Here is a 27561-nt window from a genome sequence, read left to right as displayed (position 1 = left end):
TCTGAAGACACTGGACTTGGGTGAAAATTTTTTATTACCAAGATATAGCTCTAAGAACAGAAGGATAGTTACATGCTAGCTTAGAGTTCCTTGTAAAAATAATGATAACATGAAAAATTAGTAGAAAATGAAAATCTGAAAAGTTATCTGAAATCTGAAAATGTTAAGCAATTTCTCTTGGTATCTTAGTTTGATCACTTCTGCTGAATCACGTCTGCATATTTGGGTGAACAGAGCATTTTAATTTTTCTATTTTTATTAGTAATGTAGTACATCCTTCAGAGCTTGGCATAGTCTTTAAGGATCATCTGTAGCTTCTGGCTCAGCATGATGTTCCCTCTGGCCTTCAGCCTACCACTGAAGAATGCCTGTAAAAGAGAGAGGCAAAAGAATGCCAGCCTTTACCATGTTATGTTTTATTACATTTTTCAAAAGAGTGTTTTCAGACTGAATACAACTGAGTTAATAATTCTGGACAACAAAGATAACCTTTATCTGGCAATGTTAGTTTAATGATTATAAATAACACCTTTCTTTTCAGATATCAAAGGAAAAAAAAAAGTCCCTGTGATGTATTTTAGAAAATCATAGAATAATTCATCTGAGCTGACAGATCTGGGAGTTCTACTACAACCTAAGCGTCTAGCTTTTGTCTGTTGTCTTAAACATGAATTTGAGGCCATGTGAACAAAGGGCTAATTACTATATTTCTATCAATAAAAATATGCAATCTGAAGTTTTCAAAGGTGATTAAAATTACTTATTACATCTTCACAAAACAGAAAGTCATGCAATGACAAAAATAAGATAGTGCAGTGAAGTGGTGAACAAATCAGGACACACAGAATCAGAATGCTGAGGCTGAATGTCTGGCTCTTACTAACAAGGTGAGCCTGGGCAAACACCTTAAAGTCTCTGAGTGCCAGCATCCTCATCTTTATGGGACTTGATATTACTAGCTAAATAATACAGCTTTGTTTTAGAAATTTAATGAAATAGTGTATAAAATGCATAGTGTCTGCCACATGATAAGAGCACATTAAGCTCATTATCACCAAGTAACAGGCTGGCATGTGAAAACACTAAGCAGCCCTGTACCAACTCTATATGTGACCTGACACAGAAACCTGTGCGAGTTGCTTCATTTCTCCCTCAGTGTCAAATTCCCTAGCAGTAAAATAAAAATAATGAGTCACAGTTTTTATAGTTTATTGAGAAAACAACATATGGAATACGAAGGGAAAAAGATTTTTAGCTAGATTGAAAATAAAGTAATATTCATGCACACTTAATTTACAAAAGAGGCATTCACATATCATCTCTTTTGAGAAGCACAATCATCAACTTGAAGTGGGCATATCAGTTCTTTCTCTCAACTGATAGATGAGAAAACTGAAGTTCAAGTTGCTTAAATAACCTGCTCAAGGTCACAAAGTGAGTGAGAAGCAGGGCCAGGAGTTGAACTCAGGATTTCTCTGCTTAACACTGCATTGTGTTTATAAGCTAGCAGAGGCTCATGTCAGAAGCAAATCCTCTTCAAAGGGAGGAGATGCAAAAGTCACTTAAACTTTTTATCCCAGAAATGAGGGAGGGCTGATTTAAATCAGGACCAAGTGCCAGGTATCCAAACAAGTACTGGGAATGTTAAAATGAGGCCTGCTCCCACTGTGCAGTTATAGACAGCACGGTGTACAAGGCCTGCAGAGGACTCAGTACTCAGCCCTGTCTGCCAGGACTAAAGTCTGACAGGGACTTACAACCTCAAAGAACACCTAATTACTTGAAATATACCAACATTTGATGGCTGTCATTGGAAGAGTGGAAGAGTTTTGAACATAATCTTTGCTCCTACTTGACTGTTTTCTTAGGATGATTCCCAGAATACTGCCAGATCATGACATTTGTTAACTAAGGTTCTTGACCATAGTTCCATGTTGTCACAGTTTCCAAAGCATTCATCATGGTGCACAATGGCACACCATTGGGACATTATGAAATATTTAAATTTTCAAGGAAAATACACTGACATAAGTTGCACAGAGCATGAAAAACTATTCTTGTTTGGACCTAACTACTTAACAAACTGAACCATGAGGGATTTTTTTGTTTATTTGGTTTTTTTTTTTTTTTTTTTGGCCAAGGAATGCTATGCAAAAAGTAATGAGAAGTTGCCATGAAGGAACAAAACCTGTGAATTTCTGCCAAATGCAGATATTGATAGAATAGATCTGCTGATAGGAAGGTGAAAGTATTTATAAGAAAGCCTTTATTTTTCCTTCAATGAAGCATGAAAGAACACAGATCATAAGCTGAAAATGAGTGCAGGAGTTTTAAGAAGACAGGTATGAAGTTGTTATCACAGACCACAGGATGAAGCTTACTAGCAAATAGTACTGAGACTGCTAGACAGTGCTTAGTGAGGCTTGTGATCAAAAATTTAGGGGAAAACCAATTAGGCTGTATTTCCTTTCCCCTGCCATGTTCATCCACTCAAACAAAGATGCAAAGATGGCAGAGTATAGTCAAAACAGGGTGCAGTTTTCTAGGCAAGTAAGATGAGAAAAACAAGGGAGTTGAGGATATTTTCAAGGGAGAAGTGAGGATGGAGCACGGAATCTAAGCCAAACAAGGACAAAGCAGGGAAGAGAGCAGATAATAGAAAGTGGCTGTATCCACAGACTGGAGGCCACAGTGAAGTTCAATTGTAGTAGCAGCAATAACATAATCCGTAATGGACTCTGTAGGTGATGGTGTTGGAAAATAGTGCTGTTTTGAATAGATAGTGAAGTTGTGCATTTAATACTGGTTAATAAGGAATGAAGCTGATGCAGAATGGAATAGGAGATATTAGAAGTCAGATCAATGATCGAATAATCATTTGTTGAAGTCATATTTATGAATCTTGAAAGAAATCACCAAGATTGACAAAGTTCTTGGCAGAGAGGGAAAGACTGCATACTATGAGATAAAGCTTTGATAGCTGAAGAAAGTGATGACAATGCAGAGGTAGGGGAGAAGGTAACAGAGCCAAATGAGTTTAAAAAGATCCCGGTATTAATTAGAATTTCCTTAAGTCATCATTAAGGAATAATAAATATGTAGGTTTTCATGAAGTGTGTGCTTCTGCTTTTGTTTTTTACATTTGAGTCTAGTCTGTGTGGTACTGATGCAGGGCTATGGAATGAGAAGCACTGTCCAATACTACTCATGAATAATCCATTCACCCCACAGAGGTCTGGTATTCCAAACTACATAATGATGTCTTGAAAATAACATTTTTTCCTTCTCCATTCTAACTGCTAATCATTTATTTTAATTGTTTGTGGACTGGTCCAGAGTTTCAGAACAGCATTAACTAATAATGGCAAGAGAGGGTACCCTTGTCTTAATTTTGATTTTCTACTGAAATGCCTCTAAATGGCTCACATGAAGACACTGGCTGGTATGTATCGACCTCTGATTTCTAATTTCAATGTCAACTAAGACAAATTCTTAATTTTATGTATCAAGAAAAAATGTTAAATTTTATAAAATATTTACTAATACATGGTTTTTCACCTTTGAACTAACAACATACTATATTAAAAGGTCTATGAATGTTTTACATCATTTTACTGGATATTGAAGAATTTCATCCCAAAATTCAGTCCCAAAAAGTACGTGTTAAAATTCTATTAATATCGGGCCTCCCTGGTGGCGCAGCGGTTGAGCACTGGGTTGTGAAGCTGCCCGCAGCCTCTGCAGCACCAGTTCGATCCCCGGCCGCCTGGTGAGGGTTCCATATGGTGCGCAGACACCTCTCCTGCCGCCCACTGCTCCCCTCAGCGGTGTACTTTGGTCCTTCTGCCTGTTCTGCTCCCCGCTCTGGCTCTGGTGAATTCTCTCACCCTTCCGCGTTTCTGACTGTACCCACTACTTGTATAAATAAATAAATGAATAAATGAATAAATTTAAAAAAAAAAGATGGTGATTTGTTTAAAAAAAAAATCTATTAATATCAAATCTGCCATGCCAAGTACTGGTATCAACTGTGTCTTCTTCAGAGTTATAAGGACTCTACCTTACAAATCAGACTAAAAACTACAATTGTTACACAGGAAGCAATAATGATAAACACAGGAAGAGTTGAAGAATATTACCTTCTGAGGGTCAAGCTTTCCCAGGACCACCTCCATGAAATCTTCATCTGAAAGTATGAATGTCACATCAGCAGAGCCTTTTGCAGGGCCTTGATATACTTTTCCAGGACCACTTTTTAGGTCAATAGCTGGGGGGAAAGGAAGAAACCAAAGTCTGTCATGTACTATTCATAATATGAGAGTAAAATAAACCAATGAAAATAAAGTGAAGACATTCTTAAGAGTTTCCAAGTTAATGCGGCATTATTCTACACTATAATGCCTTCAAAAAAAAAAATTTAAAATCCTTTTTTTTTTGAGATCTTTTTATTCAAAAGTTCTTCAAAATAATGATTAATAGTTTTTCTCATTGAATAAGTTTATACAAGAGATATTTTAAATGTGAACAAATGTAGAAAAATGTAATAAAAGTTATTGGAGGTTATACAGTTAAGGCATTTAGGTTCAATTAAAGACTACAATCAACAGAGAAGGAAAGCTGAATTTCATTCAAAGGGGGCAGGGACTCCACAGATTATGGTAGAGGGTTACTGGTGTTTTGCTGGTAGATGTGGTTTAATACACATGTGGCCTGGTTTGACTGCTGTAAGATGAGCACTGGCCAGGAGCTAATGAGCTCTAATGATCAAATGGTACCCTCAAGAATAAATGCTGACTTTAAAAGAATACTAGTTACCAAGTCTTTATAATATTCTTTCACATTCTGGCAAATTTCCAAGATTCAAGAGATGGTCTCTAACAGTCAAATAAATTTTCACTCACTCATGTATTATACTGCATAATGGATGACTAGATTTAGTTCAAATATGTAATTTGGCTCTACATAATTAATTGTGACATATATATATTTTTAAACCCAACTCGCTTCATTACTCGAATAATATTCAAGCAAAAATGCACAGTATTTTTATAATTTTGTTATATAAATGTAAATTCCAATATGTAAATTCCATTATGTTCCTATAATGGAAAAGATTACAAGTATGTAAAAAAAAAATCCATATTTCCTTTAGCAGTTAGGAGAAAAACAATGTAACTGCTCAATGGAAACCAGCCTAAACCTATCAATCTAAGGGGAAAAATATTTTTTTACTCAGCGATCCTGAATCATTATTACTTGAAATTAAATCTGGTTTTGTCAAAAGTTTCAGTTGTGTGGCTATCTTATAGCTCTTAGAAACAATGAACAAATAGATTCCTATATGGAAACATGGCACTGTATTTATGCCTGGAGTTACAGCAAACTGAATATTTAAAATTCATAGACCAAATTCTAAACGCTCACTTTATTTAGAGACGAGTGGAAATACTGGAGCCAATACTCTATACACTATGAAGAGCAGATAATCTTGTAGGACCAAAAAAGATATACCTCCAATTTCTTCCTGCCTGCCACACAGCAGACTAGCAAAGCTAAGACTGAATTCCAACTACTACTACCACAAATATGGTTTTGAACTCTGTCTTAGGTGTGAGGTCACCACTAAGTTCCAGGTGCACAGTCCCCACAATCTAAATCACATCTCGTCTGCTCCAGACTCAGCACAGCAACTAATCACCTTCCCTCCTAAACTCGCCCCTTCACTGATGTTTCCCACATCTAATAACGGAGTCAACATCCTCAGTCATGCAAGCTCAAACCTTGCCATCCCTTCTGACATCTGTTTCAGACATCACAGCAGACGCATCAGTCAATTCTGTCTTAGCAATAGATCCAGACAGGTCTCTCCTCTCCATTACTGCCATGCCTTGATTCAGGTTTTTTTTTTTTTCCCCTTTTAGTCTGCACTTCAGCAACTCGTTTCCTCAAAACTCCAGTATTTCAAACGCTCCTGATACACTGCCACTGCCACTGCTTCCGTTATTCGTGTTGACAAGACATCCTGTCTTCTCATACAACCATACCTTCAAGATAATGCAAGTTCAGTTCCACACATGGCAATAAATAAGTCCACTATGTATAAAAAATAATGCGTAGACCTTAACTAAAAAATGAAGTGAGCACATGCTACTGGAAAAATGGCACCAATGATCTTATTCCACCCAGCACCATCCCAAACCTTCAATTTGTGAAAAGCACAATGTCTGCAAAGCACAATAAAATGAAGTGCCATGAAGCAAGGTAAGCCTGCATTTGTAATCTGCAGCCTCGCAGAGAATCTGGCATATGGAAATACTCAAGTATTTGTTAAATGAAGCAATCCTTCCATTCTATAAAGGCCAACAGCATCTTTTCCATGTCTCTTACCATTTCTGTCCTAATGGAATTATCTGTATATCTGAATAGGTCCCAATTCCTTATTTGAACTCCTTCAGGCCAGACATTTTGGAATTCAGAATGTTCCAGCTTTCAGGAAGGAGTATGGGGCAAAATGTGTATTATATATCAAAGAAAGACCCTGCCAACAACACTGGAGAAGCAAATAAATGATTTTAATACTCAACTCACACCATGTGAGATAAAGGCAATCAACCACATCACGTCAAGTTCAGGTAAGGTTTTATTATCAATGATTTATGAGGGGAAAAAAGTTTATTTTCAGAACGTGAAGTTTCTGAAGTTGCAGAAAAAAAGCAGACTTTTCTATAGGTAACATAAAGCCTCTGATTCTTTATCTTCTTTATGCCTTCCTGTAATCTTTCATTTCTATGAAATTTTTACTGTTACTTAGAACAACAATAAGATTCAAAGGTTTTACAAGAAAAATTTTTGGCTGGTTTCAGATATTAATAACAATAAATAGTAGAAAATACATTGTTCACTCATAAAATGTTCCAATGGTGTATTTTTCCTGAACAGTTCGCTCATACTAAATAAAAAGTAAATGTTACTATCTATATAGTAAACGTAATCAAAGGAAGGACACGAATTTCAGCACTTTCTTTTAAAAGTGAGACATCTGATTCCATCTATGTGGTTTTACCATTTATTTATTAGCATGTTAAATCAGTCTACTTCCACCCTAGACATTAGAAATAAATCAACCTGCAGTTCTTTTTTAGAGTTAAGACCAAGATCAAGTGGGAAGAGGCATAATTAAAAGCAATCACAATACAGTAAGATAACTGTGACAAGTAACAGACTGTGTTTGTTCAAAGGGAATTCAGAGATTTCTTTCTCCATCTGATGCACACCTTCACCTTTTTAACCTAATCAAAGTATCCCTTAAGAAAAAAAAAAAGGCAAAGGACAATCTTTATTCAAAAGTTTTAATACCTGAAGGCACAGATACTGAGGAAAGTATTCAAACATACCCAAGTCATCAATTCAATTACATAGAATAGCAAAAAAAGGACACAGACATTGCGTTCTTGATATTTGAACAGATATTAATAGTGAAATAAGATGGGCTTCTACCTTGACTTCAACCTCCAAATCCAACCTAAAGGAGGCAATATCTATGGATCACAATGCTTTTAACCCTTCTAAGGCAAATTTCATAATCAAAACATTCTCTCCAGAAGTGCACATGAGAAGGTACAGGTGAGCATTGCAAGCTATGGCTTTTGAAGCCTTCCCTCTGACTTCTTTTGCAGAACAATGGTCTACTTCTCTCCATGCACACTTTTAGCCTACAGAGAAGAGGAAGGATTCTCTAATCTCTCCCAGATGGTATCAGACCAAAGCGGCTGAGGTCACAGTGCCCCTGGTCAAGGCAGCTCTCCTGTTCCTAGGTGACCATACATGACAGGCCTCAGGGCACTTAACCATAAAAATCATAGCTGTGGAGGGCTCCTCCTCCACAATCAAAACCATCCCTGACCCAGCACTGATACCAAAACTCTCCTAATTGTCTCTAGATTGCCCTCCCTTCCCACAGAATGTATAGAGGTTTGCTGCTGATGTTATCTGGATGACAGGATGTGGGAGGGAACAGAGGAGATGGGCGTGGACCAGGATCTTTGTGGTTGGAATGTGCCTTCCAGGTCAAACACCTTGTTCCCACACTTGATCAAGGTCACTCACTTAAGCCACTCCAGTGCCTTCTGAGCCCAGCCATGTTGATCTGAGAATTTGCCCTATTATCTGTAACCAGGTTTTTGGTCCCCCATGATGTGACTAAAGCTAAACAAGCAACAGCAATTTAAAACACAAACTACTTGAATATTAAGTCTTTAACAAAACATTTGCACTGTTTGTAAAAAAAAAGTTAGCTATTTCCTAAGTCCAGCCATTCAATAATCTACTTTAAGTCATTAAATATCAAAATCAAAATAAAGATGCCAACATACAACAGTCTCCTAAGATAACAGAGACCAGAAGACCTAGACAGTTTCTGCTGCCAGCAACAGTGATTTAACTTAGTGATGCAAAGACTGCAAAAAAAACAAAAACTAAAACTGAGGCTGGTTGCATAGCTAAGAATCAAATCAAACAACAGATCACACAGAATACTGAACAATTAAAATCCCATTGTTAGCTCTGAAAAATAAAGACCAGAAAAGATGATAAAAGAAATAAAAGCTGTAAGACATCAATAAGTAGTTATTAACAGAATTTGAATACTCTCATTCTTTCAGGGGAAACATAAGGAAAAATCCTTTTCTTAAGTTAATGAAGGATAATTTTTAAATGTAAGGAAGTGACTTAAAAATATTTCATTTGACCTGATATATGTGCTTTATGTTTAAGAGACTGTGAAGATTAGTTAATGAAGCATATAGCCAAGAATACTACAGGAAATGTAGTAATTTCAGGTATTACAAAGAAATCTTTAAAACAGTTTATTTTCATTTTCATTGATTTCCTATATTTCTAGGAATCATACATGTTGTTGGCCCTGAAACATATGATTTCACATGAAAAACAAGTTACCTAAGGAGATAGGACTTACCTACCTTTGAAGAGGCACATTTTAATCATGACAGGATACCTTAACTCTATTTACTAAGAGTTACCTTAGGATACTATAAAGTCAGGGAAATGACTTACTCCACTTAGATGCAATGTTGCCATGTTTAGTGATATGCCACTCAAACACAGCGTTTACTTTCTTTGCCACCTCCTGCCCGACATCCTTAAGGCGGCGGCCTATTTCCTCAAATACAAGGGCACTCTGAAGCTGCCCACCCTAGCAAAGAGAGAAAATCTCATGTTAAAAGTTTGGAAAAATTACCACAAAATATATACACAAAAAAGTGAATTTAAAACCTGTACATAAGTAAGGTAAACTAGTCTTTATTTATATCATCCATAACCTCAGTTCTCTTAATTGGACAACCTATGTCCTAACTAACTTTAGAAGAAAATCAGTGCACAAATCAATGGTCTCATTTTCTTTATTTTTTTTTTAAAGATTTATTTTTATTTATTTTTACATAGAAGAACTGGGGTATAGGCCAGAGGTATGGGGGAAGGTGAGAGGATTCACAGGAGACACTGTGTAGAGCAGAACAGGCAGACCTACTGAAATACACTGCTGAGGGGAGTAGCAGGCGAGTCAGGAGAGGTCTGCTGTGCCATGTGGGTAGCTCCCTGGCCAGGGATCGAACTCAGGCTGCAGAGGATAGCAAGAGCTTAACAGCACTAAGACCCCTGCACCACCATGGAGGACCCCTCATTTATTTATTTTTGAAATAAAAGTAAATGGCATGAAGTTTTATTTCTTTTCAGCTCTAAAATGCTAAAGTTTTTGATCTAAGATTCTTAAAGAATTTTAATCTTCACTCAGTGACATGATAGTACAGCCAATGAAAGACAAGATCATGGGTATGAACACCTCAATACTACACAGTTTATTATTTGGAGACAGAAAATTAGCATGTTCATTATAAGCCCCACCCTGTTAATACAGAAAAACAAAAATGTTTTAATAAAAAATACATGCTACTGTTTTTGTATTTGCAAACAAAACTTTATACAAACCTGTAAATCATGAAAAAAGTCCAGAATATAACTTTATTTTTCTTTAAAAAACTTTTTGCTCAGGATTTCTCACTAGATTAACAAGTTACTCTAAAATTAGAAAATGAATTATTTTCCTTGAAAGATAGTCTAGTGTCCTCAAAAAAAAATTTTTTTTAAATTTGTAAGTTTTCAAAATAGTCTTTTTATTTCAAGCAGTTCTCAATGTCCCTCAGTTCAAGAAATAAGAATCTTTCACAGCTCTTACTTTTCTAAAGTAGCCTAAACAGGGCCTCCCCTGGTGGTGCAGGCAGTTGAGTGCAGGGCTGTGAAGCTGTCCAAAGCCTCTGCAGCGCCGGTTTGATCCCAGCCGGCTGGCGAGGGTCCCACATGGCGTGGCAGACCTCTCCTGTCTTGCCCGCTGCTTCCCTCAGCAGTGTATTTCTTCAGTCTGCCTGTTCTGTTCCCCGCTCTGTCTCTGGTGAATCCTTTCACCCGCCCATGCATCTGGTCTGTAGCCCAGTTCTTGTATAAATAAGTAAGTCTTAAAAAAAAAATAAAGTAGCCTAAACATTCTTAGAATGACATTAATTGAAATCCATAAATCAGGAAATGACCTGGGTATCAATTTTTATAACCTACCTGAGAGGGTATTTTAGCTGACATATCAGATGTTGGCACAAGATCCACATAAGCATTGGAAATGACGATGTCTCCAGTTCCTTGGATCTTATAAGAGAGAAATGAAAAATTCACTGTGATTATTTCAATAAAGACACAATCTCACTGCAAAACAGCATAAAGTCATTTAAAAAATTTATAATTTTTTCTTCACATGAAAGACATTAAATTAATAGTTCATAAGTTAGATGTCAAGATGAGTAAACAAAAAGGCTTACTGATGTAATTATTACTAACTCTGACTGTAGAATCAATTGGAGCTTTTTAATAAAATCCCTGTGACCAGTTCCCAACACAAAAAAATTCCAATAATTTAAATGGTCTGGGTGAAGTCAAGCCACTGATAGTTGGGAGATTTTTTTTGCTAATAAAAGTGTGCCTAATGACAATTAAGGGGAACTAGGTTGAGAACTGCTAAATGCTTATAAATAGTAAAGGGTATGGCACAGTATCCACATAAAGGAGTGGTACTCAAAATGCAGCTGTTCTGTTAATGTGGAATAAAATTGGCTAAGAAAAGTCCATTTTAAAACCATAATTCTAGTTCAGCTTCAAACAGGAAATACATATAGCAGAAGCTAAATGCTTAAAAGAGCTTTCATCAGACTATTCAAGATGTTTTATCAAATATTAACTAAAAGACTGATTTTTTTTAATAATCAAGATCATTCTCCCATTACTACTTCCCATCAGACTTTGGGGAAAACAAAAAGATTTTTAAACTACTGTATTTCAAATTATACATTACAAATATGGAAAGAGGCAATTTAGGAATAAAATACACTTTCATAATTACTTCCTTATAACTAAGTCAAGAATATCATTTGGAAACACTGGTTTAAAATGTTTCTTAGAATACAACATAAAGGAAAGGAGACAGGGAGGGAGAGAAAAACTTCTATATGTAACCAATAAAAAAGGAGTAGTTCCAGTATGGGTGATGGGGGGCGATATGAAGAAATGCTTAGAATTTATCAAAATGGCAAGAATGTAAATTTAGATATTAAATTATTTCTCAATACCTTTAAGTTTGGATCTATAGAAATTATTCCTAAACTGTTCATTGCTAGGACTGTGGAAAAATAAAAACCTATAATGAACTCATGGTGTCTAACATTTTTATTTTTTTTAAATTGATGCAATATTGGTTTACAACATTGTATATGATTTAGAGGATCGCATCCTATTGTATGTTACAATATCACAACTACCACCAAGGCCCCCACACCTTTACCATAGTCCACTGTGGTCCCCTCCAGAGTTAATAATCTTATGCAAAAAACCAAAACTTACACGAAACAATTATAAGAGGGCTCCAGAATATATGGGTAGATAGTCAACAGATGGAAGCTGTCATTATTTTTGGTGGTGTAAATTGTTACAACACAAACCAATCACATAGTACAAAATATTCAGGCCAAAAACGTCATCAAGTTGGTCAATGAAGTTAACAAAATTTATCTTTAGAAAATTTACAAATAAAAGGATGATTACATGTCCTTTTAGGATTTTACTGAAGTACTGCTAACAACTTCACCCAGAAATCACTTCACCCTATAGGGAGATACACTTTTAATACACAGACACCCATCAAGTTTAGCATAAAGTAGAAAACATGAAAAACAGAGTATACAGGCATCTTATTTTCAGTGAAAAGTTGCCACTGATTTAATAAGATATTCTAGAGTTTGTCTCATATCCAAAAAAATGTTAAGATGGAACATAATTATAGAGTGAGGTGAAGAAGGTAACAAAAAAGATTACCTCTGATGCTATTTTTCATACCTTGGTTTGAAAATGGATTCTATTTCCTTCCTTCCACATCTCAGTTTGTAGAGTCTGTCCTGGATATACCGGTTTAGCAAAACGAGCCTTTAATAAAAATGATTTAAAAATGTTTTAAAATGGAACTTTCTACATATGGGAGGAATAATTGGAAAGTTAGACAGTATAAAAGGAGAAAATGGAAGTTGAAATACATTTAAATTCATTAAAGAACTAAAAATATTATTATGACAAAACTTGCCAGGAAAGGATGTAGTCATAAGTAAGTTAATTTTTGATGTTTCAAAATATGGAGTCAAATCTATTTAATCTTGACAAATCAAGAAAGAGAAGCATAATTATACTACAAAAGTTATACAATCACCAGAATAACTTAAAAGACGTAGTTAAAGGTGGTACTAATTATGTCTGGGGAATGAGATCTGAAGTGGGTATTTACTAACATAACACCACTTTTTATTTCATAATTTGTTATTCTATTTCAGTTGTTCTGTGTATAGTTACAATAAAATGAAAAGCATGAGAATAAAGTGTTAATCAAGGGTAAAGCATCAGAAAATGCATTTTCACTGCTACATAGAACAGAAATCAGTTTTTGGAGTTGACACTGTCTTAAACTTTACTTAGCAGACATCTTTTGACTTCTACTTCTTCAAAGATACTGTGTGCACAGATACTTTTGTTACTTATAATGGATGGAACCCTAATATGCAGTTATCAAAGTGATGTAGGCTTATGTTTATTAAACTTCAAACAAAGCCACTTAACATTTTCAATTAAATTAGGGCAAACTGCAAAACAGTAAAAAAAAAAAAAAAAAAAAAGTCTTACAATGGAAAATCTCAAGCTTTTTTTAAGGTATATATGCTGATACATATGTGGTCCAATTAATTTATAAGATAATCCAGTTAATCTATTAAAATTGTAATCATAAAAAGAAAACATACTGATTGCAAAGTCAACGACATAATACAAATGCTGCTTCAGTATAGTATCATTTAAATGTAGTCACTGCAACCCCTTTTCTTATCCTAAAATAAAAAAAAGGTGCTGAAATTATGTAACAATATGCATATACCTTAATTGCCTTGAATCTCGACACATCATTATTTGCAAACTGCTGTAACACATGCCTGGCGGAAAATCCAAACGTACACAATCCATGTAATATGGGTTTCTCAAAACCTAACAAAAAAGAGAATGTAGTTAGATATTGGCACTTTTTATATTTAAAACCTGAGAATAGTTAATTCAGGGTTTTAAAAAGACGTCTTTAAACTGCACTGACATGACATATCATCAATTCTAAGAAACAAGGAAAATATTTCATAAATAATCCTTCCTGGGAGAAAATGATAAAAAAGAAAACGGAAAAGAAAAAAAAAAAAAAAAACAAGAAAGGATTGTGAGAAATTTTGCAAACACAAAAAGTTGCTTTGTTTAGCTTTGGTTGTAAAAGTGAAAGAGTCCATTGTGATTGCAGTGCCCACGTATGTAGCTGACCCTTCCTTAGCCTTTCAGGTCCCTGTACTTGCCTTTAATGTCCCAGTCCATCATATCTCAGATACCCACCCCCCCTAAGGTCCCCTCCTAGACCCTGCACTAGCAGGAGCTTCCCTTCACCATAATTGAAAGTTGAAATAAACCATTTTCTGAACACTTCATTCCTACCTTTTCATGTCCTTAGCAAGGGCTGCTTTTTTTTTCAAATGTGATTCAAACTACCAGTCAAAAGAAGCAATGTGTTTAACTACAGCATATTATTTGATAACTGGCCTAATATTTTTCATTAGTCCATATTATTAGCAACTCACCTGCTAAGCCAGCAAAGTTAGGATCAATGTGCAAGGGATTCCAATCTCCACTAAGGCGGTACAAAGCAGCCTACGGAGAGAGGATTATAAAAGTAAGTAGCGCTCATATTTTCTTAGATGACTTTTTTAAAAAACAGGAAATAATACTGGCCATAGCAATAAAAAACATCATTATATATACCAAATTGAGATTCTGATAAAAAAAATTTCTGGACAAAAAAGATTTTATAGCACCTGCCAATGAAATCAGGTGGGTGACAGGAGACTGTCAAATCATAGGAAGGGGACCTAGGAACCACATCTGGGTATATGTGACACGGTTTTCACTGCCTAAGGAGAAAGTCAAAAAAGAAATCCAACAATCTATTTTCACTAAAACACAACGAAGATAAGGTAAATGTTTATAGTCTCTTTTTAACCAAGCAAAATTTATGTGAACTTTCTTGATGGACGCTTTAAATTGACACTTATAACACAATACTAGACATTTAATCATCAGACTTGTCAGAAAATTTCATTCTCCTGGTACACTAAATTCCTGAAAGTCAGCTCATCCTGCAAGGAAACACCGGTAGGTTGCCATTAAGGTGAAGTTTCTGCTTAGTCCAAATTTTCACATCACTTCTTTATTTAGATAAACTGGGATTAGTAGAAGATTTAAACAGCAATAGGGGAAAGTTAACAAAATTTTCAGTATTTAGATTATGCATTGTTCAAACTACAGAGTACTTTTCAGTGTTAAAGGGGAGAAACTTATAAAACAGCTAACAGTATGTATTTACCTGTAAATTAACTTGACTCCTTTGGACATGCCTCAAGACTTTTTCCCTTTCTCATCAACTGCTGTGTTAAGTTTTTCAAGACTATTAAAACATTGAGTGAACTAGCCAAGTCAGCACATTTGGCCTTCTTTAATTACTGATTTTTAAATTATTGATTATTCTTTTTAAACAAATTTCATAAACTGAAAATAACAATTCCCATAATTCTGAGGAAAACATCATTTCCTTTTTAGCATGCTTTCAGTAATTTTAATAAGCTTTCCCTCCTCTGTCACCTCATGATATTTCTGTAATTTACTTTTTCGAAGAGTCAGTGTTTCCTTTTATGAGTCTACTAAATAGAACTAAAATTAGTAATCACTGAATGTGTAAAATTCCATATAAAAAGTTGTGGGATTATATAATTTTTTTAAAAAAGCACTTTACAAGCAATGAAACACTAGGCAAGTACACATCACCATGCTAGAGATGAATGAATGAAAAGGTACGTTACAGAGCTTCAAAGCGAAGCTGTCAAACATAAAGATCATGGGTTCTGTCATCAAATAAGCCTGGGTTCAAAGTCAGCTCTGCCATTAATGTACAAACTCATCACCTTCAGCTTCAATTTTTCTCATGTAAAAAAATTCAGAGGACAATAAGCCAATTTCAAAGCACTATTTTTGATAAATATTAATATCTTCATAAATGATAGTCATTACTATAATTTATAAGATTTTAGCAAAGACTAAGACAATCAAGTTTTTATGATTAATACCAGTATCTTTATTTCACAGATGTCGTTCCTATAAATTAAAAGAAGCTTTCTTCTAACGAAATATTAAAGGAATAAGAAAATTTTCATATTATTTCAGTCATTGCATGCTTCCTATAGACAACAGAATAAATAAAAACAAAAAAATCCATCATGAGAAATGACTAAAGTCAAGTATTGGGTTTTAGATTAAATCAATCATAATGCAAGCTAATCATTCTCCAAATAATAAGGAACATTGTCAAAACCCATTTTCTGACTATTTTTAAGAACTTTTATATTTAAGGAAAACTAAAGGCTTGTTTTATTTTCCTCACATATAAGGCACTAAAACACAGACACACGAAACAGCTGAAAAAAATATATACTCTTACTTGCACATTAAATATGTATGAGAGGATCTTGTACCTATGAGTAAAGTAGTTCTTAATTTTATTTTTAAAAATGGTCACTAAGTTAAATTAAATGCTAACTAAAAATCCTTCTCAAATTCTGCCATCTACTAAAGCACACAGACCAGTGAACACTGGAGCATCGCAGGACTACCAAACAAGATGAACTCTGCAGCCTCCATAGCTTTCTGCCTAATGGCACTTTTCACAGTGCAGTGCGAGAAGGGAAACCCAATCTCAGTAGAAAAGTCTCAGTAAGTTAACAACATAAAGATCAGAGCTCTGCAAAGCTGTGCAGTTGGAATGTATGTGTACCAAAAAGGAGGTAGCTACATAGAAAAGAGCTCCAGAAATCTAAATAGAGCACCCCTGAGGAGTCATTCAGAAAGGCCTGAAGATGAGACACCGTGTGAAGAGGCCATGTGGAGAACAGATGCACCGCAGCCAAGAGGCAGCACTGAGAAACTGAATGTGTGAAGGAAGCTATTTTGGACCTTCTGGCCCTGCTACTGTCTGAGAACAGCTACATGACAAAAAAAATCATTGCTTTAAAACAAAAGAAAAAAGGTCCATATAATTAGTAGGTATTATACATATGGTAATTTAATAAAGAATTGTATCTTAATGGCTAGTATAACCAACTAAAGATTAACTTTATTGAAAAATGATGATAGCAAAAATTTTAACTGTTAGAATAGACAGTATAAGATATATATCTGGAGAAAGTACAAATATCTGTTTTCAATTTCCCCAAATGCAAAGTCTAATTTCTGTTATCTGTTCATTCTTTTGTCTTTCTAGATCACTGTTGATGAATTTCTATTTAAAAAATTACAAAGTACACTTGTAAAGATGTAGCAGTTTCAAGAGGAAGAAACTCTTCTAAAGACATGATAAATCGAATATTCCAGAAGTGATGTCAGAGCTAAAAATATGACTGCCCATTTTCTTACTGATTCAAAAGTTAGTGGTAATTTTTTCCTTATTTCTGCTTTTCCTTAAACACTATGTAATCATCTCCCATGATTCTCCAGTGTGAATGTTCTTATTCCTTGAGCACACATCATGTTCGTGTCTTCTCTTACAGTCTCCTATCATTACTTCTTATCTCCTGAGGCCACAGAGCAAGTCCAACATCGTTGGTAAAAGAGTGTGTCGACAATATCGCTATCATTTAGTTAAGTCCTATCTTTTCTACCAAACTCTTCTGTACATTGCTCCCTAATGCATATCCCTTCTCTGAATGTCTACAACACTTATGCTACAATTCAAAGCCTTGTACTTAATTATTTCTTGCTATGTTATCCTAGTTACTCCAGTCTCTATGTCTTGGGTATCTAAGTATCTTTCAACCTCCTGACAGCAGATCGCATTTCTTCTGACTTTTATCTCCTGTGGCACTGATCTAGTCCACAACACCACAAAAATCACTGAAATTTATGCAAAACTTTATGTGAGTTATTTTTTATTTTATTTTTTAAGAAATAGTATGTACCTTTCATCATATTCTTAAAAGACCACATGACATGAAATTATCAGGAATCTCTGTGGGATCATTTATTACTCTCATTATTTAAATTAAAAAAATTTCTTAAAAATTGTTTTCTCATGCTGCGAAATACTCTGCTAAAAAGCTAACAGAAAGTTCTATTTATCTGAAAAAGTGTGAAAGAAAGGAAGTCTCTCCACTTGCTTTGTGTAGAAATTCAAGCGTTGGAAACTATTCAACTTTTCTTATCTAGCTGATACATTTACTATAGCAGAAACCCAAGTATCAACAGAATAAAGGAGCATTGTTGGGTCTTCTGAACCATGAAACCATGGATTGCTTTCTGTTCTTTAGTGCCCTAATAAAATTAAGTTCTCTGTGAATTTTTAATTAAACATAAATATGGGTGCATTCTTAATAAACTGATAGAAACAGTAGTGGATGGGAATAACACTTGATGGCAAAAACTAACCTGAGAAAGAGTACTGTTCTGTCCATCATCTACTTATGTAGTACAAAACAGAGTATGTGTCAGCCTTAATTCCTTTACCAAACATAAATCTTACAAAAGTTTTATATTAAGCATATCTATATTAGCATCAAAAATAAGTGAACTTTGTAATCTGCTGTCATTACACACTCTGTCACAGCAGCACTTCAGAACTCTGCTTATCCTGTTCTGTATCTGTGTGTTTAGTGCTCTGACATCTGAGAGAAGAACCTTTAGGTCTGACAAAAGCAAAGTTGCTTTTCTCATATACAGTTGTCTTTTGTTTCCCATGTGAATCTTTGCATGCTCACAGAATCTGTTAAAAGATAGGGCATTTTATCTCCTCCATCAGATAACACATTTATGCCAAATATAAAACATGTATCTTTTCTAAGATGTCTTATTTTGCCTAGACAATAAACTTAGCATAAAATACTCTGTTTCCAAAGCAATGCAGCTTTTTTCCCAACAGAAGAAATGATGATTTAAATTTGTCTTTTAGTTCTTTTTATTCTGCTCTCTACAGTGACATTCTTCTAAGTCAGGCTAATACTCCATGGTGAACAAAGCGTGCTCCATTTTTGAACTGACAATAATTAAGTCATTTTTTGTTTTATTTTACTATTTAGCAGAGAAAAGACTTGTTAAGTAAAAAATTAGAAAAAACAAATTACAACCACAGAACTATGTCATTTTCATTATGCTACAGGACATAACCACCACTTCTGGACTCACAAAACCAAAGGGGATCAGAGGCATACATTTAAAAATATCACCTGTCAGATGGATTTATCACTTTTCCAAAATTCACTCTTACCTGATTATGTGAGGTGGTGTCTGTACGGACAGCATCAGGAGCTCTGTTAGGTGTGGCTACAGCTACCTGGAATCAAAAACATCATTTGTTAAATACTGTTATCCTCTTTACCCAAAATGGTGTTTGATAAATAACCATGTTTCAATATAATGAAATCCGCAAGTAGATGGAAAGCTTTTTTTTTAAATTTTAGTACAAGAGATAATATTTAAAATTTTAGAATTGCTAGCTTCATCTACATTATGATTTTCCTGATCTGACCCTTTTAAAATGGAAAGAATTATATAACCAGTATATATTCTCCAGGTCACAAAGAGAAAAAGTAAAAACACTTAACTCTTCCCCCAGTGCAAAAAAATGGTAACAATAAAAATTAGACAATTCATACCTGATATTAACACTATCTTTCAATGTACTTTACTAAGGAAGGGTGCGGATCTCCTTATTTTTATGTATGTCCTATTCAGAGTTCACTGAGCTTCTCAGATTGATGTTTTCATTCAAGACAGTGTTTCTTCAATTTATTCCTACTTCTCTCTCTCTTTTCTCCTTCTGGTACTCCCATTACATCAATGTTCAGACAGCTAATGAGACTCGTTATTTGTTTTTTAATTCATTTTCTTTCTTTCTGTTCTTCAAACAGATACAGGTAGGCAGATCTATCTTCCAGCTTTTTGATTCTTCTGTCTATTGAAATCTAGTGCTGAGGCCCTTAGTAAGTTCTTCATTTCAGCTGTACTTTCAGTTCCAGAATTTCGATTGTTTTATCATTTCTATTTATTGATTTTTCCCTATGTGATGAGTCATTCTCACTATGCTTCTTTAAACATGGTTTCCTTTAGTTCTCTGATCATTATTTATAGTATTTTTTTAATCTTTGTCTATTAAGTCCTATGAAAGGCAATTTCTGTTGCCTGTTAATATTCTGTTTTGTTGTCCATGAGTCATTCTCACCTATTTCTTTCATGTCTTAAAATTTTTTGTTTTGATAGCTGGATATTTTAGACAATATTTATAGTAACTCTTAAGATAGTAATCCCCTTTCCCTTCCAAGACTGCCTGTATTATTAACTTGATCATTAGTTGCTTGGCTAGACTCTTTTAATGAAGTCTATCTCCCAGAGCATGCAGTCCCTGATGTTGTTCCTCAAGGGGCATTCACCTGGGATAACTGGTTTGAGCAAGGCTCTTGGTCCTTGTCTCTCCCTGATCTGTTATACGACCTACCTCTTTTGGTATCATATTCAGTAGTTAGGCCCCACAAATTGGCAGATGACTGCTCTCATTTCCCACAGTGCCCTGAGGCATATACTGCTGCAAATATTCAATTAAAGTCAGGCTTCTTTGCAGAAGTAGTCATCTTAGATGCAAGTCTTGGAGGCTTTTTATGCACCTGGGAGTGCTTTTCTTAGCTATCTTTTCCATGCTTCTATCTAGTAAAATTCTAGCTGGGCTAGTTTAGTTTATTGTTCTCATGGAGATAACAGCCCCACTTAATTTTTTGTTACTAAATTAATCTTGTTTTTGAGAGTACTCTTATTTTGAACTTTCAATAAATATTCAGAAATGAGTCAGTTTCTTTGGGAAGAGCTTCAGCATTCTTTACTATTACATCCTGCCTTGCCCCCTGGGTAAAATCTGTGTACCACACATCAGAGATAGGAGCAAGGATAGTGGCCAACTTCTCTCCAAGTATCATCCTCACTTTACAGAAAGGGGGAAGGGTAGGGGAGTAGCTTCTGATGTTCTCAGCTTAACTCTCCCAGCATGGAACCTCCACCCTATAAGCAAGCTAGGAAAAGGGTGATCAGGGCTCCAGTGTCCTCACCCTAGCATGGATGTGACACAGTCTCCAAGCAACAAATCGGGCTGGGTAGAAGAAGAGAGGCCTATAACTCTTAGTCACTGTTACCAGAAATAGTTTCTATAACACAGAACAAAGCTGGTGGGAGAAAAAGCACGTGACCTGCCCCTTCTTGAGATGATAGTGTGGCCCTAGTTAGGGAGCTGGGGGCAGAGGGATCCTATGTTGTTGGCTATAAATGCCTAGAGTTTCTGTCATGGTGAGCAGGAAAAGAAGAAGGCATGAGAGTTGAGGCTCAAATGCCAAAGATTTTCACTCCTCTCACCAAGATATAATTTTCTTGGATAAATTTTTTTTTTGTTTTACTGTTACCATTTCTAGAGATTTTAAATATGTATTTTTAAATATATTTTACCAGTTATGTTTGTTTCAAAGGGGAGAAGTCTCAAGTCTCATACCAACATTCTAGAACGTGTCTCTCAAGGAAGGTTTAAGTACTATCTTATTTACTCCAGAATATTTATTAAAGTACAATATTATTATCTCCAATAAGTTAAAGCCTAGGTTAAATAAGCATAAAATTCAAGTTACAAAATATTTTTGTGAAAAGTATGCTTTTAGATAGAGTTTGAGAAGTAAAGAGTAACTAGATTTGCCTTATAAAAGAGAAATACTTAAATAATAAAAAGATTTTAATTTATGCAAGGATCACTTGTATGTGTTAGGTTTTTCTAAAGACTTTTGGGTGCTGCAAAGTTTACTAATAATGTAAAAGTATTACCACAACTATCTCAGTTACACTATACTTAAACACATTTCTCTAGATATCGCATAACAACATTTACTAAGCAAGGAATAAATTCTGAATCAAAGAAGAGTGAATTACTGAAGCTCTTCTATATGATTTACACATACTGTAATGGAGTAGTTCAAAATATAGTTAAGTCCTTAACTACACAAATTATTTTTCTTATGCAGTCACAGCCTACCTTAGCTTTGTCTGATGTCCGTTTTCCACCAAAGCTTCCAGAGCCAACAAGGAAGAGAGAGAACTGATTGTAACATATAAGTTCCTTTCCAGAATATGCATAGACTGAAAAGTAAATGAAAGAAAAAAATAAGCTTTATTTTTTAAAGAGACATAACTGGTTAATCAATATATGATCAACCATTCCTTTGAAAGTTTCAAAAACAAAATCCAAATACTAAATGGTTTTGTAATTTAAAGATGCCCAGTGGAAAGTTTAATATTATCTGATACTAGAATACAGACGTTATTATTATTGTTGTTCTAAATACATAGATGGTTATGCTGTTTATCTTTTTTTTTTTTTTTGCTTTAAGATTGGGCTACAAAGCATTCATTTTATTAATTCATTCTTTCCCAAGCGCTGGAAGATAAAGACAGAATAAGATATTCACAATTCCTTTCTTGACTATTAAATAGTGGTTCCTCTCACTTCTTCTGAAACCTCCCCAATCATCTTTTATATCTCAGTTCTTTCTATCTCAACATTTCAAACAATTCCACTATATAGTACAGGTAACTGCACTCACAAACTTTGGGACATTCTGCCAAAGCACTCAAAAAGATTCTGGAATGTGAAAAAGGAAATAATTGGTAATGAAGATATATACTTTCTAAAAGGAGGATCATGGCTGTTTCCTCAACAATATGTACCCAGCAAATAGAATAATGTCTGGTATGGAAAAGTCACCTAACAAACATTTATTAAATTAATGAATGAATCGGGGCCCTCCCTGGTGGTGCAAGGGGTTAAGACGCAACCTATGAAGCTGGCCACAGCTTCTGCAGCACGAGTTCAATCCCCCGGCCGGCCAGGAAGCAACCCACATGGCGCAGCAGACCTTTCCTGACTCACCCGCTGCTCCCCTCAGCAGTGTATTTCAGTCACTCTGCCTGTTCTGTTCCCTACTCTGTCTCTGGTGAATCCTCTTACCCCCCACACCTCTGGCCTGTACCCCAGTTCTTGTATGCATAAATAAATAAATCTTTAAAAAAAATTAATGAATGAATCAATGAATGACACGAGTGAGGAAGTTAGCAAAGAAGCAAGAAATGAATTAAAGACAGCTATCTTTCTTTCTAGCAACGAATTTCCCAGGGAGAATTTGAGTATTATCCGCAGCTCCAGCTTAGGAAAACAGAAAGCAGAAAATATGCTTTCGAATTGCATACTAAAGAAAAAACTAATTATAACCAAAAATAGGGAAAGGCAAGGCAATTTGTATTACAATAAAATTTTTATCTTTATTACGTAGAAAATGTAGCATCTAATTTCAACTATACTTTATCCACACATTCAAATACACTCTGATGCATTATCAAACCACAGTTAAATAAGTAAAAATTAAAGCTAAGGTCACTGCAGAGCTTTTGTTTAGTGGTGTGCTGTATAGGTAGAATGATCAGAAAACGGGAGGAATGGCAGTTAAATGTTGGCGTGTATCTGGAATGACAAGAAAATACAAAAATCTAAAACAAAGGGGTAAGAAACAAAGGAAAGAAGAGAGGAAGGGAAAAAACTAAGAAAGACATGATAAAACACTAGGCACTAACATGATAAAAACAATATAGCAGAAAAAACATTAAGGAGCATCAAAAATGTTCCCAATAGATTAAGGAAAAAAAAAAAAAAGGGAGATCCAGCATAACCATCTATGTATTTAACACAAAACAATAAAGTCTATGTTCCATTATCAGATAATATGAAACTTTCCATTGTTCTTTATTTCCAAACTTTTTGAGAATATCTACTTTTTTTGTTCTTAAACTCTGAAATAAGTTTATTATAAGCAATGTATCTTTAGCTAATGATGTTCTATCACTAGTATCTCCACATTTACTGAACTATAATCTTTTCTTTCCACTGATTAGAAGTTCAATAGGCTTGAATAGGCACAGTCAGAAACCTAACTGCCATTTATAAGAATGGTTCAGTGGTGAAATAAGTTCCAAGTACCAAAGAATTAACACAAAAAAAGAATACTGCAATCTAGTTTATCAGTTGAGGGCCAAGTGTTCCTTCCTGCCAAAAACACTGTGGCCTGCAGAGTTCTCCCCTGTGTGCTCTACATGAGCCATTTTTCTTACTCTGTGCTTTGATTATGTAATCTCAAATACCCTCACAAGCCTCATGCTCCCCACCCCACCTCAGTTTACTCCTTCTCCTCCTCTTCCCTTTCTTCTCTAGAAGAGCCTATATAAAGGGCCTCCCCGGTGGTGCAAGGGATTAAGAGGTAACCGATGAAGCTATCCACAGCCACTGCAGCATGAGTTTGATCCCTGGCCAGAGAACTATCCACATGGCGCAGTGAGTCAGGTTTCTCCTGACTCGCCTGCTGCTCCCCTCAGCAGTGTATTTCACAATCTGCTTGTTCTGCTCACCACTCTGTCTCTGGTAAATTTTCTCACCCCACGTACCTCTGGCCTGTATCCCAGTGCTTGTTTGCATAAATAAATTTTAAAAAAATAAATAAAAAAAAATAAAAGAGCCTATTTGTTTTTAGAATGCTTATCTTGCTTTCTCGCAAGCTGGAAGATAAACATAAACAAACTAAACAATTTTCATGTGAAGTATTATTACATACATAGCCTACTAATCTAACAATATAAGAATGGAAGGAAATGAGTTACCATCCATGAGAATTACTGAACCGGATCCTTTATCTAGGATATCAGCAACAACTGCTTCACATCTTAATTTTCCTAAAATGAAAAGTAAAATAGATAAATAAGAGATTGTCTCAAAAATCATAAATTATTAAGACTAAGACATCAGAGAATTTCACATAATTTCCACTGTACATTTAGGAAAAACTAAAAAATCATGGTTTAAAATAATTTTCCCAATCTCATTAGAAAAAAATTCAGTATAAAGCAATCAAAACACTTTAGTCACTAAATTTAAAACATCAATAATCCTAATTCCAATAATTCTTTTTTTAAAAAAATAATTTTCAATCATTTAGCAAACATTTGTTAAGCATACAATCATACCATCTACTCAATTTCTTCTCAAATCTCAACTGGTTTCAATAACACATTGTTTCTTTCTAGTCACCCTATTCTTTTATGGATTCTTCTTACCACCATTTCACTAGTGATGTCTTATATGGATCATTATTACAGAGGGCTGAATTTATTATCATTTTCTCATATCTGCTTCTCTCTTTAATTCCCTATGTGAATAAATGATACTATCTAACAAGCTGCCCAAGTCAGAAACTTGATTATCACCCAAACTCATAATCTAGACAATACTTATGTGGCAACACTTTGATATGTGTAGACTGAGAGGACCTATACAATACTAGAAGCTTTTTACTTCACTGTGAAGTCTAAATTTTCATAATGCTTAATTGTCCAAAAGCACATTTAAACATACTAATATTTGAAGGCTACATACTCCCTGGGAGAGAATCAAGGTTGGTAACATTATCAATCTCATTTTCCAGAAGAAGAAAAGAATTGTTTTACCCCAAAATACACATTATCTTCAGAAAGAAGTGGGTCCATAAAGAAAGACATCCAGTAGAAACATAGTAATGATCAAACTTGTGAACCAACAAAATCTAGAGACCAGCATATCCTGAACTAGAATAGGGTTTGGTTCATGATGAAAAATAAATGTTGCTAGTAGATTTTCCTTACACTCCATCTAGTGCTTTTATTTTGCCAGAAGGAGGGGTAGGTCAGGGGTAGGTCATGATGGTACCACTATAGCTACCAAGTAAGCCAGCAAGAGAGGCAGACATGCCAACCTCCTGAGGCTTGCAGGCCTATGGCTCATGAATTGGTGTGTTTTATGAAAAGATCATAAATATTAGCACTACCTTGATTTTCTGCAGTCTAAAAGGATTTCAAATCATTAGTATCTCAAATTTTGAACACTCATGCTTAGTATAGAATATACTTTAAAACTACTTAAAGAAAATGCACAGGTGCTACTAAAGGAAAATGATTCATAAAAGCATAACATAAGGCTAAGGAGGTACAAAAAATTAAGAAAAACATTTTTCAGGGCCTCCCCTAGTGGCGCAGACCGTTGAGCACCGTGCTGTGAAGCTGTCCACAGCCTCTGCAGTGCCAGTTCAATCCCGGCCAGCCGACGAGGGACCCACAAGGCGCAGCAGACCTCTCCTGTCTCGCCCACTGCTCCCCTCAGTAGTGTGTTTCGTCAGTCTGCCTGTTCTGTTCCCCGCTCTGTTTCTGGTGAATCCTCTCACCCTCCCATGCATCTGGCCTGTACCCTGGTTCTTATATAAATAAATAAATAAATCTTTTAAAAAACAAACAAACAGGAGAAATCTTAAAAAAAAAAAAAATCTTTCATACTTTCTTATTCATATCACTTTTTAGTGAAATTTATGTTACATATAGGTCTAATCTTTCTCTTCATATTTAAAATCCCTATAGGCAGAAACCCACCTTATACATTTTTACTTCGTTTATTTTTTTAATTTTGATTTTTAAAAAAATTTCCTTATGTTAATTTTCATTTTTGTACAATATCTGACTTCTCCCCTCAGGTGTAGTCCTCCTAATTTTTCCACTGCCACATCACCCAGAACCATTGTTGCAGTCCCTTGAGCTCTTCCCTCCCCTGTTCAGACTCTTCTCCCTCCCTCCCCTGTTGTAGGCCTCAGATCTATGGTCAGCTTGCAAGTTTTGTCTTTTTCTTGACCCTTTGTTTGGTTTCCCTATATTCCACATATGGGTGAAACCATTCGATATTTTTCTTTCTCCTTCTGACTTTTTTTGCTCAGCATCTGCTTCCTTTATAACACTGGTCCCCAAATGAATCCATGCTAGGCTTGCAGTCAGAACACACTAGGAGCTTCCCGGGCCTGCCACTGCCAACAGAGTCACCCCCATACCATGCACACATGCACAGGGAATCTCCAGAGGTACAATACAAAATCCATATTTCATTAAAAACAACAAGTCATATACTGCAATAACAGCAATAACAACACACAGCCAGGTTAGAAAATTATCTGAAACGGAGTACTGCGCCTTGTCCTGGCAGGTATCGCAGACACTGGACAGAAACAGTCACCACTCACCGTGCATAGCCTCAAACAAAAAGTGCTAAGTGAAAACTTACACTGTAACACTACAGTGAAATAAAGTTATTCAGCCTTAAGCAATAAGAATCTCATAAATTTTTTAGTAAAACAAAATGGTTTAGGAAAAAATTAAAGTAGAATCCTAGCTAACCTCTATAATATAAATGAAGTGAAAAACAGACCCTTCTGTTCTACTTTACAACCTATACAGTCAGTTGATAATTAGACAACATTCTGACATCAGAGTAGAGACAGGAAACAAATACCTCAGATTACAGTGAAAGAAAAAAATGCAAGCTTTACTGAACAAATGAAACTATTTTGACAAAAACACAACCATTAAGGCAGACTTGGTTTTATTTTCTCTAAAAGAAAATAGGGAAAAGCTAATCAAGAGAAATTCTGCATCTGTTACTATTGTCTGCTTTGTGAAAACAACATAAATAGAACTGAAAAAAGAACGAAGACCTATATTCATAGGAAATATAATTGATTACGTATAATGACTAAGTTTAGAACACACAATGTCTCTTCTGTTGTTAATAACACATACATTAGTACGGATAAATTGGTCATATTTTCAAGTATTGTATTAAATAAGACCATTACCAAATTGATGCTAGTTACCATCAGTTGAAACTAGTTGGCATCAACCCACTGCAGCAGCTGACATGCA

General features: G+C 35.2%; 1 protein-coding gene across 4 annotated transcripts in view; it reads right to left on the bottom strand.

Annotated features, from left to right (window-relative positions):
* Window positions 1-278: 278 nt before the first annotated feature.
* HSD17B4 (hydroxysteroid 17-beta dehydrogenase 4) overlaps window positions 279-27561 on the bottom strand; it is a gene marked incomplete at both ends in the record, with an annotated part of 66568 nt that continues 39285 nt past the window's right edge. For 3 of the 4 annotated variants that reach the window (XM_084252190.1, XM_084252187.1, XM_084252188.1), the window contains 10 exons: window positions 279-368; window positions 4140-4267; window positions 9073-9211; window positions 10627-10713; window positions 12451-12537; window positions 13529-13635; window positions 14265-14334; window positions 18989-19054; window positions 21782-21885; window positions 24451-24522. In XM_084252190.1, the coding sequence (XP_084108316.1) occupies window positions 279-368; window positions 4140-4267; window positions 9073-9211; window positions 10627-10713; window positions 12451-12537; window positions 13529-13635; window positions 14265-14334; window positions 18989-19054; window positions 21782-21885; window positions 24451-24522 (950 nt within the window). The remainder of the gene's footprint in view (window positions 369-4139; window positions 4268-9072; window positions 9212-10626; window positions 10714-12450; window positions 12538-13528; window positions 13636-14264; window positions 14335-18988; window positions 19055-21781; window positions 21886-24450; window positions 24523-27561) is intronic. The other variant, XM_084252189.1, reaches the window with a different exon arrangement.

This window comes from Talpa europaea (genome assembly GCF_964194135.1).
Source record: "Talpa europaea genome assembly, chromosome: 13".
NCBI lineage: Eukaryota > Metazoa > Chordata > Mammalia > Eulipotyphla > Talpidae > Talpa > Talpa europaea.
The sequence above is the reverse complement of the archived record's forward strand: the minus strand, read 5'-3'. Positions and strand labels throughout refer to the sequence as shown.